The following is a 16,707-nucleotide window of genomic DNA, read 5'->3' as shown; positions in this document are numbered from 1 at the left end:
GCGTGCCCTTCCGTAATCAATAACCTCTTGTCTCCAAGTTAGCCATGATTCTGAGTTCCACACCATCCTTCTTACAAGTGGAATCTTCCAGTTGATACTGTTTTGTGCCCGATTATTTCAACATAATGTCTGCATGACTCATCCATGTTGTTCTGTATTATCTGTTTTAAATAATTGCATCATACAGCTTCGCAGAAGCTTCCTCCTCTGTCAGTTTGATACTTCCTGAACAGCTACTCTGTGTCCAGCGCTGGTGACACAAGGGCAAAGCACAGACCGCAGGATAGTTGTGTTCCGAGAGTTTATAACCTGCAGAGAATCGGATTTTTAAATAACTATGGAAACAAACTTGCTAATATAACAAGCGCTGCAGAGAAAGTTGTGAAAGTTTCGAAGTTAGCAGGCAGGCGACTCAGCAGAGCTCACATTCAGAAGAGTCCAAGAGGGAGCTGTGCATTTGGGTGTCTCTCAATGGAAGCGTGAGTGTGGATTATTACATCACTCAGGGAAGAATATGGAGTAAGAAGAACACGTGTACATGAACCGTGAAGACCTTCGATGTTCAGCTGTTGGTCAGAACATCTACCAGCAGAGTGACCAGGACGACCCCAGGACCGCCCGTGAAATGTGGGTGCCCAGAGAAAGGGCAGGTCTCTTCATTTGTCTGAGCTGAGCGGTAAAACCTGGATCTTTCCTGTTGTTTTAGTAGAGATTTTATCAAATATATTCATAGCATCCTTATTGTTAGTACAACTTATTTCCCTCTCTCCTCTTGTAAGTCATTTTCTGCTCATCGGCTTTTCTGTTTCCAGCATCTTGTTGCTGCCTCCTCTCTCGCTATTTGCCCACGTAGGTTCACCTCTCCCTGTTTTTCGTTTTTAATCAGTAGACTTTGTTTTTTGGAGCAGTTTTAGTTTCACAGCAAAACTGAGTGGAAGAAAGTTTCAGTACAAGACAATGAGAAAGTTCTGGAGGTGGATGATGGTGATGGTCAGACAACGGTGTGAATGTACTTAATGGTCTGGATGATAAATCATACGTATATTTTACTACAATAAGAGAAGTTTTTAAAAACTGAGCCAACAGTCTGGTGAGTTCCCATCTGCTCCGTGCCGTACCCCACACAGACCCTCCCCGGCTGTCAGAGTCCCCACCGCGTGGGATGTTTGTTACCATTGCTGAGCCTGCGTGGAAGCATCGTCATCACCCAGCCCCGAGTTTACGGCAGTGTTCACTCCATGTCGTACACTCTTGAGTTTCATTATAGCTCAGAGAATAGCATCTGCCCTGAAAATCCCAGGGCTCTGCCTAGTCACCCCCCACCCCCCAGTCACGGATCTTATTGTCTCCACTGTTTGGCCTTTTCTGGTCACACGGGATGTAGACTGGTTTCTTTCACTTAATAATGCGCATTTAAGATTCCTCCTTGTCTCTTCCTGGCTCATCTGTTCATTTCTTTTGAGGGCTTACCCCTCATTTTTTAAATAGCTTTGTTGAAATCAAAGTGACGTGCTTTGAATCACACATTTCTAGAGTAGAATTTGATGGTTTTTGTTTTTTTTTTTTTAACTGATGGAGATGCCCAGGAAACTGTCAAGATAATGAGCATATCAATCACTTCAAAAGATTTTTCTGAGCCCCTCCTTCCAGCACCCCCCTCCACCCTTTCACATCCCCAGGGCAACCACAGATTTGCTTCTTGTCAATTAATTTGCATTTTATAGAGTTATGTAAATAGGCTGATAGTATGTTTTGCTTTGAGAGGGAGAGGTGGTGGCTGCTTTTCCTGCAGCGCAATCTGAGATTCATCCGTGTTGCTGCCCGTGTCACTGGAGTGCACCGTGTTCCGTTGTACAGGCACGCTGTAGTCTGTCCCTCCACTCCTGGGCTACTGTAGTCCGGGCTGTTACAGGTAGAGTGAGGCTCTGTTAGCATCACAGTCAATCACAGAGGCTGGGAGCACTGGTGTCCCCATCTTTGTATGCACATACACTTTCGTTTCTCTTGGGCAAAATTCCATGTAATGGTGAAATGACTGGTTGTATGTTTAATGTTCAAGAAGCTGCCAGTCTGTTTCCGAAGTGAGTGCACCATTCACATTTCCACAAGCAGTGTGTGAGTCTTCCGGTTGCCCTGCAGCCTCAGCAACACTTGCTGAAGCCGATATTTTTCATTATAGCCATTCTAGTGGCTGTCTAGGGGTGCATCACTGTAGGGTTTATTTGTATTTCTCTCAATATGATGACTAGTGACGTTGGGCGTCTTGTGTGTGTGTGTGTTTGTGTGTGTGTGTGTGTGTATACACACATGTCTGTATCTCCTTTGGTGAACAGTTTGTGGTAGTCTTTTTTAAATTTTTTAAAACTGAATATAGATTCACAAAGCTGTGTTAGCTTTTGGGGTACAGCAGGGTGATTCAGTTATACACATACTTAAAATATTCTTTTCTATCAGAGTTTATTACGGTTTATTATATATAGGTCCCTGTGCTACACAGTAGGACTTTATTTTACATATGGTAATTTATATCGGCTAACCCCAAACTCCTCAGAGAAGGCAGTGGCACCCCACTCCAGTACTCTTGCCTGGAAAATCCCATGGATGGAGGAGCCTGGAAGTCTGCAGTCCGTGGGGTCGCTAAGAGTCGGACATGACTGAGCGACTTCACTTTCACTTTTCACTTTCATGCATTGCAGAAGGAAATGGCGACCCACTCCAGCGTTCTTGCCCGGAGAATCCCAGGGACGGGGGAGCCTGGTGGGCTGCCGTCTATGGGGTCGCACAGAGTGGGACACGACTGAAGCGACTTAGCAGCAGCAGCAGCCCCAAACTCCTAATTTATCTGTCGTCTACCCTCTTTCCCCTTTGGTAAACATAGGTTTGTTTTGCGTCTCTGCGTCCATCTCCGTTTCACGGACAGGTCCATTTGTGCCGTGTCTTAGATTCCACGTGCTAGTGATAGCATGCAGTATTTGTCTCTCTCTTTGCCTTCCTTCACTTAGTATGATAAGTAATCTCTGGTTGCACCCCTGTTGCTGCACGTGGTGGTGTTTCCTCCCTTTTAGTGGCTGAGTAGCGTTGCATTGTCTGTATGCACCGCATCTTCTGTACCCTTTCCTCTGTTGGTGGACATGCAGGTTGCTTCCGTGTCTTCGTTATTATAAATTGTGCTGCTGTGAACATTGGGCTGCGTGTATCTTTTCCAGTTAGAGTTTTTCTTTTTTTTCCCCAGATACGTACCCAGGAATGGGATTGCAGGATCATACGGTAGCTGTGTTTTCTTAGTTTTTTAAGGAACCTCCATACTCCTCGCCATAGGGACCGCTCCAGTTTGCATTCCCACCAGCAGTGTGAAAGGGTTCCCTTTTCTCCGTCCCCTCTCCTGTCTGCCTTTTCCTTTTTTGATACTTTTATTCATTTATCGGCTGTGCTGGGTCTCTGTTGCTGCGCAGGCTTTTCTCTCCTTGCGGACGGAGCGCAGGAGGTGCTCTTCCTCGCGGTGCGTGAGCTTCTCTCCACGGTGGCCTCCCTTGTTGCGGGGCACGGGCTCTGGGGCCTGCCGGCTTCAGTCGCGCGGCCGGTGAGCTCAGGAGTCGCATCTCCCGGGCTCTAGAGCGCAGACTCACTAGTTGTGGCGCACGGGCTTAGTTGCTTCGCGGCATGTAGGGTCTTCTTGGCCCAGGGATCAAACCCGTGTCTCTTGCATTGGCAAGTGGGTTCTTTACCACTGAGCCAGCAGGGAAGCCCCTTTTGCCTATTTTTTTAATTGAATTGTCTGTCTTATTGAATTTATAGTTCTTTATTTTAAATACATGTTCTCTCTCAGAGGTAGGTTTTAAAATATTTTCTCCCAGCCTGAGACTTCCCTTTTAACTTTATTAATAGTGTCTTTGCAGAGCAAATGTTTTTGAACTTTTTATTATTAAATAATTATTATTTAATAATAATATTTTTTTAGTTCACCTGTTTGGTTTTGTTTTTTAAACTGTATTAAGAAACCTTTACCAGACCCACGGTCACTAAGATTTTCTCCTGTGTTTTCCTCTAGAAGTTTTATAGTTTCAGTGCTTACGTTTAGGTCTGTGATGCAGCTGAACCTGGCTGGTAAAAACACCGACATGCTGGGATGCGTCATTCTGTGTTCCCCGGCACGAGCCCTTGGTCACCCGGTATCAGTGCTGCCCCAGCCCTGCCGATTCCTTCTTCTGGGGGGCTGCCTCCCGCTGTCCTGTCTGCAGACCCCCAGCACTGCATCCCCACCTCTCCTCTGATCACCTTCCAAGGTAGGGGCCACCATACTTCTGAGAAAGTTGAGACACACACAGGAAAATCTCCCTGGCATCCCCGACTCCATCCCCACCCCCACCGCCGCCGCCAGCATGCGTGTGGCCGCCTCGCTGCCCATGGCCGCCTGCGGGCTGGGCTGGGGCCTGCAGTCCCACCGTCTCGCCCACCCCTGTGGGCCCTGTGCTGGCTCCCCCCACCTCTCCCCTGCTCTGCGAGGTCACATCCACCAACAGGCTTCTGTGTCTTTAAACAGACTTCGCAGGACCCTGCTCCTGTCCGCGAGCATGCCGGTTGTCCTCCCAGCGGAGTGTCTGTCTCTCACATCCACTTTGGCAGAGTGTCCCCACCATCACGTTGGAGCCGCTCTTGTTTGGGACATCAGTTATCTGCGTGCTGCTGATGCTGTTCTCTGTCCTCGCCTGGACCAGCAGGAACGCTCCAAGGATGTCTCAGTCCTGCCGGGACCGATGAGAGCGCTCCAGGGACAGATGCTCATCTGCTTACTGCTTCTTCCTTGTGACACTCACTCGCATTTGGCCTCCAGGGTGCTGTGGCCGCCGGATTGCTCTCCTGTCTCGCTGGGTGGTCTGCATTTCCTGGGCTGGTCTCCCTCTCCTGTGCTCCCTCCTTGGGGTGCAGAGCCTTAGACTCAGGCCTCACCCCTCTTCCCTTCTCTTTGGTTTGCTTCACCTCTTGATGATTCGTCTCACAGCCTGGAATATCATCCGTATCCTGATGATGCTCAGGTTTTATCTCCAGCGTGAATCTCTCCTCTGGCAGCCGGACTTGGTTTAGGCTCAGCATCTCCGGTCAGATCTGAAAGACATCTCAGAGTCATCACATCTAAAGCTAAGCCCTGCCTTCTACCCAGACCCACTCAGTCAGACGTCCTCTCGTTTCAGTGGTTGGCATTGCTGGCCTTGAGCTGCTCAGACCTTAAAACCTCCCTCTCCGATTTCTCCACATCCCACATCCAACCCATAGCAGATACTGATGGCTACATTTTTAAACTGTCGCTGCATCTAGCCTTTAGATCTGACTTCCAGGTTACAGAGAGCTACAGAGGAAGAGGTGAAACTAAGTCACGAGGAAAGGGCCAGACAAATCCAGAAAGTGGACTGTTCCGCAAGAAAGGGGGGAACGGTTCTAGATCAGAGAGCCCGGACAGACAGACACTGACCGAACACGTCCGATGGCTCTTCTTGGAAGACCTGCTGTGGCCAGCAGCGTGGACACCCCCAAGGACATCGTGCCAGGCGGCAGCCAACCAGCTACCAGGAGGCCAGACTCCACCCGTGACGTCCAGGAGGTGTCTGAGGTGGTCAGACTCGTGGAGCGGTGGCTGCCAGGGATGGGATATGGGGAAACGCGGAGTTGCTATTCTGCAAGTATAGAGTTTCCATTCCACGCGATGCACAAGCCCTAGGTCTGCCGTGCTGCGCTGCACCTGTGGCCAACAGGACTGAACCCCGACCTTGAATGTCTCTTGAGAGGGCAGAGCTCATGTTAAGTGTTCTTACCACAGCTTCAAAAACAAAAAAGCAAGTGCAGTGCATGACTCTTGGGTTTTGTTTGAACAAATACACCTCAATGATGTAATGGAGGAGATTTGAGTGTAGACTGAATATCAGATGGTATTCTGGGAGCGTTTCTTTGTTATGTGAGGTGTAGCATCAGAACCGTGGTAGGTGAGGTGCAGGTAAGTGCCTCACTTATCAGAGGTGTATTGTGGAATTTTTAGGACTAAAAATTTTATGATGAAAATTACTCGCTTTACCGCTACTGTATTTATTGGTCTAGCCGCCCTGATCGTGTTAATTTCCAGGCTAGCGTCGGTGTCTCTGCAGTTGCCTGCCTGCAGGCTGACGTGCGTGCAGCAGCCAGAGGGTTTCTTGGTTAGGTGTCCAGCTTCAGGCCGGCCCTGGCGCCCCAGGTCACTCAGGGTGAACACCACAGGCCCACAGTGACACATCAGAGCCCACGTGGCCTGCACACTTGGCACCGTCCTGACCTCACTTACCTGTGTTCGCTCCCGCACCGGCTCCAGGCTCATCCTCACGTGTGTCCCACCCCAGGGCTTTTGCACGGCCGGGCCGCTGCCTCCAGTGTTTATCAGCCAGACCTCCCAACGCCGCTCCTCCTCACCAGCCGCCAGGCCCCCTGATAGCCGTCCATCTCCCCATTTACCCCCCCACCCCTGCCCCCCAACCAGCCGTTTAAGTTGCTGCTGCCCTCACCCTCCAGACCCACTTGTCCGGCTCTGCAGTAGGAGTTCTGTAAACGTTAGCTGAATGAATGAATCTGGAATTACAAACGTTGACTTTGAATTGAAAAGAAAGCAACTTTCATCTTCTTTTATCGTTTATCTCCAAGAAGAGTTCCCCGCTCTTATGTCATTCTCCATCAAGTTTCCCTGACGCCAACACCCCAAGGAGACTGAGGCCCCACAAGTTGAGATTGAAGCCCTTTGATTCTGACACTTAGGGCAGACTTAGCGTTAAGGCCCAGTCCCACGGGACCGCCCCCACTGCAGACACCAGGTGGATGTGGGTGGGGTCCTGGGGCACCATACTCCTGCCCAGCCAACTGCAAATGCTGGAGTTCCTATGAACCCCCTCGTGTTTGATATTTGCGAGAATGACACAGAACTCAGAGAAGCCCTGTGCTTACGATAACAGTTTTATTGTAAAAGATCCAACTCAGGAACCAAATGAAAGAGATGCCCAGGGGAGCGTGGGGTTGAGGGCAGGGCAGAGCTCCGTGCCCCCGGCCCTCTGCCCTCCAAGCACAGGGCTGTGCTCACCCACCCCGAGGCTCCTGAACCCTGTTGTGTGGAGTTTATTTGGGGGTTTCACTACAGAGCCGTAAGTGAAGTCATTAGCCTCAGGGGAGTTTGAACTTTATCTCCATCCCTTCCTGGAGGTTGGGCATGGGGCTGTACGTTCCTCTGGGACCAGCCATGGTCCTAAAGCTGTCTAGGGGTCCCACAGTGAGTCACCCCCTTAGCATTAGTATGGCTGGAAACAGCTCATGATGAATTGTGAGAGATACCGCATCACTCAGGAAACTCACAGGGTTTTAGGAGTTCAGCCCCAGGAATCAGAGACAAAGACCAAACCTGTTTCTTGTTCTGCCGCAACCACATATTGGGTGAAAGAGCCAGATCAGAAGCTGTAAGGGGGGCCGCTCAGTGCCACCAGGTTTTATATTTCAGAGACAAAGAACGAGGGAAAAGGAAGGAGGTGAAATGACGGTCAAGCTGTGGACAGTGGTGGAAGGGCTCTTTGGGCCTGTGGGACCGGATCGCCTGCCTTAGTTTAGATAGACCCTATCCCTTCTGAGCCTGTGTTGCTCATTCGAACACAGCCGGGGCTAAAGCATAGTTCACTTTATTTTTGTTGTCATTAAGGATGTCAACTGTAAATGTCATAGCTAACTCTTCAATATCCATTTAATGGGAGAGGACCAAAATGATTGTTTTATGTAACGAAAAGATCACGAGAAAATAGACCTAAGAATCAACATATCTGTTTTAAAAAATAGTAAAGTTTGCTGCTAAAAATGCCATCTCAAGGATATTTGTGTAATGTAGCTGATTCGCTTTGTTGTATAGTAGAAACTGACACACTGTAAAAGAACTGTACCCCGTTTTTTTTTTTTTAATGCCTTACTAAGAAATCAAACTGCAGTGTTTGTTTCAGACCTCGTCTGCATTTGGGGGATTCAGGAAGGATATTATGGTACTTTAATAATTGCAGCGGTAGAAATAAAATTCAAGGTTTTGGTTTCTGTGGAGGCAGTTGACTGCAGGAAGACAGTGTATCTGTGGAATTACATGAAGGATTAAAATTCATGGGCTTTTCCTTTAGCTTAAGCTGTGACAAAGAAGCTACAGCCAAGTAGATGTGTTACTGGAAAAGTCGAGGAAATGGCTTTGTATGTTTTGTGGTTGGTTTGTGTTTTCTTAGCAGAGTCAGATCGTAGTAAGAAGCTAAAGATAGTCCCTTACTCACAAGGAACACTCCCAGTAAGATTATCCCTTGTTGGTTACATACATATCTATGCAGAACTATAATCTGTTACGATTTTGGAGAAGATTGCCTTTATGTTCTTTGATCCTAGCCTGAAAACGTTAATTAGGGTTTTTAAGAAAACACTGGAAATTGTCAACTACATAGAGAAACAGAGTTGTGGCTAGATGGCGGCACATTGAGTCAAAGTTCATGACTACAAAATGTCACTTTAAGTGGAAGCCGGCTGGGGACCACTGTTCCTTTTTTTTTTTCTTTTTAATTGAAGTATAGCTGATTTATGGTGGTGTTAATTACTGCTCTGCAGCCAAGTGATTCATTTTACATACATGTTCTTTTTTAAAAAAACACTTCCATGATGATTTCTCCCAGGATATTGAATACAGTCCCCTGGGCTGTACAGGAGGACCTCGCTGTTTATCCGTTCTCTGTACAACGGTTTCCCTCTGCCAACCCCGACCTCCCCCACTTCCTCCCGCCCCGCCCAGTCTGCTCTCTGCCTCCGTGGTTCCGTTCTGTTTCACAGATCGTTCATTTGTGTCGTAGTTTAGATCTGTGGACTCCTGTTGTTGTGTTCCACCCAACTGGCAGATTGGAAGCTTATTCAGTAAAAGCGCTGTGACTTTTTCCAAGCGTTGTTCGGTGCACAGGTATCGCTGGGGACTGCCGTGTGTCAGAGGTGCTCGGGGGACAGCGGTGGCCGGGCCTACTCATCTGCTGTCAGAAAAACGGCAGTACCATCACGTTAACTGCGTGAATGTGGGGCGGTCACTCACCTCCTGCGTCTGATGTTCCGCAGTGCCACGCGGGGGCGCTGATGACCTTCCTGCAGAGTCACCGTGAACGCGGTGCCGGGCTCCGTGGCGCGGCCGATCCCGGTGCTGAGTTTGGGGTAGTAACAGCTGCCTGGGCTGTCCTTCTCTGCTCAGGCACCGTTTTGGGGTTCTGATGCGGTGGTCCTTTTAGGAAGAAACAAACTGTGTCATGGTGCTTGGCTTGAAACGTTTTATTCAGATTTTCCCAAGTTCTTTGATTTGTGTTACTCTAAATTGTAAATGAAGTATTTCATAGTCTTGGAGTCCTCAGAGTGTATAGTTTCTTAAGCATTGTAAAGCAATCTTTTTTTTATAAGTTAAGGGGTTTCCTGTTGAGATGGAAGTTTCTTTTAGCTGTGTGACCCTGAATCGTAACTCAACCAGTAAGTCTAGTGTGCCTTTCTTTGGCTTTGGGTGAGTATCCCCCACTTAGCACCAGACTCACAAGTTGCCCTGCTCATGAGTCCTTCTTATTTGGAAAGACTGTTACTTGGCTGGCAGTGATAATGATTTTTAGACTATGGTTTTTTTCAATGATTTAAGTATTAAAAATACAGAATTTTTTATTTTCTGAATTATTTTCATGATAATTCTTTAATATTTTAGTAGAATTCACTTACATTTTCTTTTCTTTTTTTTTTTTGGATAATCTATTGTTGCAAGAGGTTTTAAGCCCAAAGGCCCCTCTTTTTTTGAGGGGTTGTCTGCCCAGTGTGTGTCGCATTCCATCCTTCTGGTCACATGAAAGTCAGACTGGGGGTGGAAACAGACTCTGGCTTCATCGCTTGCAGTTTCCTGGGAATTTAGAATTGGGATTGGCTGGGGGCTGCTCATCAAAACTCACTCCTTGAACTGGCATGGTGAAGACTTGGAGCACGTGTGGAGACACAGAAAAAGCTGGTCTTCAGAGAGAAAATGTATGGATGGGTGGAAGCGAAGGGGAAAGTCAGGCGAGTACCGTCCAGACTCCTAACAGCCTTCCTGTCCTCAGTCTAGTTCTCGAGGAGGCCCCACTGCTTTTCTGTACTGCAGCGTACCTCCGCGTCTTCCGCAAGTTCCTTCTTTTTGCAGTTTTGCTCAAATTAGTTTCGACTAAAGAAGCTACATTAAGCTTGGAAGAAAATGGTTGAGTGTGAATATCTACATGCAGAAGAATGAAGTTAGACCCTTCACTTAGACTATGCACATGGGTCACAGCCTGCCGAAAACACACCTACATTTAAAACTGAAGCTGTTGAAAATCATAGATGAAGACATAGGAATAAGTCCTCCTGACCTTGAATTAGGCAAAAGCTTCTTAGATATAATACAAAAAGCAGGCATAGATGAAATTGATTAAAGGAGTCTGGTAGACTGCAGTCCATGGGGTCGCTAAGAGTCGGACAGAACTGAGTGACTTCACTTTCACTTTTCACTTTCATGCATTGGAGAAGGAAATGGCAACCCACTCCAGTGTTCTTGCCTGGAGAATCCCAGGGACGGGGGAACCTGGTAGGCTTCCGTCTATGGGGTTGCATAGAGTCGGACACGACTGAAGCGACTTAGCAGCAGCAGCAGCAGCAAGATTAAAAACAATTGTGCCACAAATTGTGCCATCAAGAAGTTGTAAAAAGATAACTCACAGAATGCCAGAAAGTATTTACACGTCTTATGTCTGATAAAGGGCTTTTATCCTGAATACTGAAAAAAAAAGCAAAACCAAAAACTAACAACTCAAAAACAAAAACCCAGTTGTTAAATTGGAAAGACTCTGAATAGACTTGTCCAAAGAGGATATACAGACGGCCAATAAACACGTGAAGAGATGCCCCACATTGTTAGTTATTAAGACGATGCAGATCACAGCCACAGTGAAACAGTACTTCACATCCATTCTGACAGACGTAGCTAAAAAGAGGGATAGCACCAAAGAGCAAGACTGGAAGAAGTGGGGCTGATGTGTGCTGCTGCTGAGAATATAGAGTGGTACAGCTGCTTTGGGAAACAGTTTAGTCATCTTTCACGTGTTAAACAGGCTTGACAGGGGACCCAGCAATTCCGTTCCTAGGCTCATACCCAAGTGAAGCGTGTAAATCAGCTGATGAATAGATTATAGTGTATCCATAAATGGAATATTATTGAGCCTTGAAAAGGAAAGAAGGGATGACACATGCTGCAACATGGATGAACTTTAAAAAACATGCTGAATGAAGGAAAGCAGACACAAAAAACCACACAGTGCATAATTTCATGAAACGTACAAAACAGCAAACTCATGAAGGTGAAAAGCAGATTAGTGATTCCTAGCGGCCAAAAAGAGAAACAGGAGTGATGGCTAAATGAATAGAGGATTTCTTTGGGGGATGATGGAGAAGTTCTAAAATTCGATTGTGGTAAAATGGGAACATACTGAAATCCACTTCAGACAGGTGAATTGCATGGTCTGTGAATTATATCTCAATTAAAAAATTAAAGAGGATAAAGTGAATATGTTAACTTTGGTACAAGCTTCAAAAATGATCATAGCAGATTTCTGTAGAGATAACTTATTCATAACTTTTCTCATAAATACATATGCCTAAATAATTACCTTTCTTTTTTAATAATAAAATTTTGAGACTCTAGAGAGCATGTTATTTCATTTAAAGATAACTTGAAATTTAGTACTGATTGTGCATTATCAGTTTGAGTGATAGTTTAAATTGAGACTGCTGATTTTGTCCTAACATGTTCTTCTGGTTGCTGTTACATTTTTTGGGTGAATGGAGACAGTTATGTTGTGAATAGATCTTTCAACTCAGCACTTGCTAGAGCAGGGCAGAGGTGTTCAACCTGTGGTCTTGAACAAATACAGGTTAATTTCTTAGAGGATCTGTGTCAAGAACTTCAAGGTAAGTATCATGCCAGGCTAAAACTTTTTCTTTCTTTCTTTCTTTCTTTCTAGTATTTATAGAAGTTTTGGAGGTTTTCCTAAGAAAAATAAGCCTAAGTATATTCAGGTTATATCCTTGTTTCGGTTTGTTTGTCCACACCGAATCCAAGTGTTATCTTAGATTTAGGGCTTCTGCAAACAGAAACAGTATCCAGTTTTGTCTGATGCCTACTATTACATAAACAGGTCTCTGTTTATATTATTTAAGCGCATTAAAATTTTAGTAATTTTTTGGTGACCTTCAAAGTAGTAGGGGATGAAAGGCATTGAAATATTAACTGAATAGCTTATTTTAACCTTCTTCCTAATATATTTCATTGACCTTTTTAAAACAATCGTCATTAACTTTGACTGCTTTTAGATATTAGTGTGGTATCTACTAATTCCAGATTAGTGTATAATTTTAAAAATATATTTAACTTTATGTTATCACTTTTCACCTTTTAGCTTGTTTTTGATTAAAAAATGTTTTTAACGAGCTGATAACGGTTGATTTTAGAGAAACTTACTGTAATTGCATTCAGTCTCATGTATTGAGTTATTTTGTAACTTATATGTGTCAAATACATTTTTACATAGCAATTAAGTGATGATGCAAAATGAATTTCAATTGTGTTTGTGTGTGTGTGTGTGTTTTGTTTTAGCTTGAGAGCTACATGATCTTAATATGCTAGCTTTTTCTTATTTGCAGAGATCCTGCGTATTTTGATGAAAATTGGTTAAACAGAATCAAAACTGAAGTAGGAGATAACTGGAGGCTAAAGGTATTTTATTTTTAATGTCTTTTGCTTGGGTGACCGTGACACTTGTTGACTTTTGATCTGATGTGTCTGAAATAGCGTCTGGTGAATAATCTAGAACTAAAGATGGGGGTGAGCTGAAACAGCTCACCACAGTGCCGTCTAGTGAAGCACCGTGACCAGGCTCCAGAGCCGGGCTGCTTGTGTCCACAGCCCAGCCCAGCGCTCACGACCCCGGCCAAGTCTTCAGCCCTCCAGAGCCTGAGTTTCCCGTTTGTAAAATGAGGATTGTGACAGGGGCTACCCCACGGAAATAAATGAGTTAACACATGTAATGTACTTAGGACAGTCATGTTAGTTACTAGTGTTGTTATTAAAGATGAGGAAATAGTGATCATTATTAACTGTGTCCACAGCACTCAGAGAATGAATTATTTTTATTTCCGTCTTAATAACCTTAGTTTTCAGTACTTCTTAAGCATCTTTGACCGAAACCCACAGTGAGAAATGCAGTTCACAGGGAAGCCTCCCACCCACCTAAGTGTATGTGCGTGCAACCTTGGTCTATGCAGTAATGTTTTTATTTTATTTTTAAAAATACAGATCGCAGCCCATCTGTAAATTATTTTTTTTTACCTTTCTGTCTTGAAATGATTATAGACTCATAACGGGTTGGGAAAAGAAAAGTACAGAGAATTTCCACGTACCGATCCCCCGGTTTTTGTGAAACCTAAGGACTGACGTGGGTGTACTGTGCAGTGTATGCGGCCATGCCTGCCTCTGTCCACGTGCACGTCCCCACATCCGCACACACCACCTGCATCACCCGGGCCCTCGGCTACTGCCGCCTCCCTCTCCATCTCTAATCTTGTTATACAAAATCATACTGTGGTCGTAACTGGCAGTGTGGAGAACTCTAGAATCATTTATTTTTGACACAGCTTGTTGTTTGTTATTTACTTGCTAAAAGTCGTGTCCGCTAAAAGACTTTGCAGCCCCGTGAACTGTAGCCCGACCAGGCTCCTCGGTCCATGGGATTCTCCAGGCAAGAATACTGGAGTGGATTGCGGTGCCCTTCTCCAGGGGATCTTCCTGACCCCAGGGATCGAACCTGCAACTTCTGCGTTGGCAGGAGGGTTCTTTACCCCTGAGCCACGAAGCCCTTGATACAGCTTAGTAGCGACTCAAATGCAGATGAATGAGCTTGTGAAATCCCTGGACTTAACGACGGGCCAAGCTTGGTTTGTTTTTATCTTTCCATAAAGCACATGTTTGAGGAAAATATTTATTCATTGACTAGACATTGGGTGTGACAGAATCTAATTCCTCTTTTTCACTAAACTCAAGTTAATGGATGCTGTTTAATGGCACTGTTTTAATTTCGAAATAGCCTTTGAAGAATAGGCAGTTACAGAGGTGGCTCTTTAGTGTTATGACATAGAAATCAGGCTGCTCATCAGCTCATGTTTGCTACTGAAGGAGCTGCATGTCCCACGCCCGTGTACACGGTTTGTACACAGACACACACACAAACCCACACGGTCGTCAGTGTCGGGAGGGTGGCAGGGCAGTAACCTAGAGAGGGGGGAGTGTTTATCGCGTTCTCCATGTTCAGAACTGAACGGCGCCGCTGCGATTTGCATTCCTGTTCTCTGTATCACATCCTATGGTCTATGGTCTATTTCTTCAGCTGTATTTCTCCAATTTTAAGATGCCATTGATTTTACAGTACTGTTGATGAATGAATAATAAGATTTGTAGTTTTTCCAGTGGAGAATAAACTACCATTTTAAACGAATGCATTGATCTTCAAGACTTTTTCTAAGTTAAAATGTTAAAAGATAAATGAACACCATAGAACCAAAGAAAGTATATATTTCGCATGACTCCAGATTTTCTTAGGGATGCGAACATGTTTTATTTATGAGTTGTTGTTTTTTTAAGGATGATGTTTTCAGTTTATTGTCTTCCCTTAAAACGAAGTATGGCTTCGATGACCCCGAACCCCACTGCTGTGGAATCTTTTCTTTGATGGCGCCCACTGCTCCTGCCCTCTGTCCTAGAACGCCTTCCGCTAGGAGCATCCAGCAGGGGCGGCCAGGTGGATGATCAAAGGAGTCCTGCCGTATGTGCATCCTGACACAGATCCAGCCGTACGAGTTGGGTCCAAAAAACAAGGGGGAAATGCAAGTCTGTAGGAAATAGTGCAGGTGACTGTGCCTGTGATTTCACCCAGGCGGCAAAAGCAGGAGCCTGCGCCCGGAGCTGAGTGGCTGTTAGTCTCTCAGCCTGTCTTGTTACTGAGACGCTCCTGATGGCATTGTTGGCTTGAAATGCTGAGCATTGTACAAACATTTAAAGATATAGTCTCTTTTTTTTTTTTTTTTTAACTTAATGGCTCTTAAATATTTCCTTGGTCTCGGCTGAATGAACACTCTTTTTCTGACCATGGAGAAGCTTGCTGCTGCTGCTGCTAAGTCACTTCAGTCGTGTCCCACTCTGTGCGACCCCACAGACGGCAGCCCATTGGGCTCCGCCGTCCCTGGGATTCTCCAGGCAAGAACACTGGAGTGGGTTGCCATTTCCTTCTCCAATGCATGAAAGTGAAAAGTGAAAGTGAAGTCACTCAGTGCTGTCCGACTCTTAGCGACCCCATGGACTGCAGCCTACCAGGCTATTCCGTCCATGGGAGTTTCCAGGCAAGAGTACTGGAGTGGGATGCCATTGCCTTCTCCAATGGAGAAGCTTAGAGACATTCTTTCATAGGTGACAACCTGTTTCATAGGTTGCTTTGAGACATTCTTTCATAGGTTGCTTTGCGAGGATAATTTTGACTATAATTTTTGCTTAATTCTGTAACTTTAGAACTTAACCTCTGTGTAAGATGTAACTCTGCTTTTCTGGGGAAAACGGCACTGAACTCAAGTCTTCAGTAAGGATGCCACATTTTCTTTTTTATTTCCCTGCAGAAAATCTACATACTCTGATCCTACTGTTAAGTCTTCTACAATTACCTTCTGATTCTGTCAATGTGGTCAGAACATTGAAAATTAATTTTGATAATTGGAAGCTTAATTAATTTGCTTTATAAATCTCTTAGATCAAATAAACCAGAGTCCTTTTTTATGATGGTGATTCAAATGTACTGTTGAATTTATTTTTTATGTTTACTTTATGATTAACAAGAATGACTGGTTGATTCAGAAATTTTTTAGCTCAGAGTATGTTTTCATCTGTGGTTGGCTTTTACCCAGTTGATTTTTTTCTCTCTTTAAACAGATAAGCAACTTAAAGAAAATTTTGAAAGGAATCCTGGATTACAATCATGAGGTAAGGGCATTTTTTAAATTTTTTTGGAAGTATTACTATAGGATAGTTTAATTTTATAGTACTTGAAAATAGTTTCAGGTAAAGGAAAAATTAACTCAGAATTAATAATCAGCTTTATTTTCCAATGTATAGTCTTTATGATGTTGGTTCAGGAAACCAGCTATTAAGTGATTTTTATATAAATAATGTTTTTCACTATAATATGGATAGTTTGTGAGGGTTTACTCATTTATGTAAGCGTTCCTTTCTTCTATATCTTAATTCTTTTCTCACTTTCCTTTCTTGTGAAGGTGCAAAGTTACTCACAAGCCCCTTCCCTGCTTCCGTCTTATTCCTTGGCAGACTCCCATCCTAAGATTAACTCAGTTTATCCACTGAGTCTGTATCAGGATGGTCAGGACATCGATGGGGAAAAGAGTCAGGCAGTGGAACTAGTTTTTCTTTAAATTTCGTTCTCACAGATAGCAAATGAACATGCCACAGCCTAGAAACACCTGTTATTTCCTTACTGTGTTTTTCCACAAACCGACTTGCATTTAAGCCTACGTCTGTGCTTCGGTTACCTGTCCTCATCATCTCAGCACGTGACCCCG

General features: G+C 44.8%; 1 protein-coding gene across 1 annotated transcript in view; it reads left to right on the top strand.

Annotated features, from left to right (window-relative positions):
• HOOK3 (hook microtubule tethering protein 3) overlaps nt 1-16,707 on the top strand; it is an 80,053-nt gene that overhangs the window by 10,397 nt on the left and 52,949 nt on the right. Inside the window, exons 3-4 of the mRNA XM_068971016.1 lie at nt 12,736-12,808; nt 16,064-16,114. Of these exons, the coding sequence (XP_068827117.1) occupies nt 12,736-12,808; nt 16,064-16,114 (124 nt within the window). The remainder of the gene's footprint in view (nt 1-12,735; nt 12,809-16,063; nt 16,115-16,707) is intronic.

The sequence above is a fragment of the Capricornis sumatraensis genome, chromosome 4 (assembly GCF_032405125.1).
Source record: "Capricornis sumatraensis isolate serow.1 chromosome 4, serow.2, whole genome shotgun sequence".
NCBI lineage: Eukaryota > Metazoa > Chordata > Mammalia > Artiodactyla > Bovidae > Capricornis > Capricornis sumatraensis.
The sequence above is the reverse complement of the archived record's forward strand: the minus strand, read 5'-3'. Positions and strand labels throughout refer to the sequence as shown.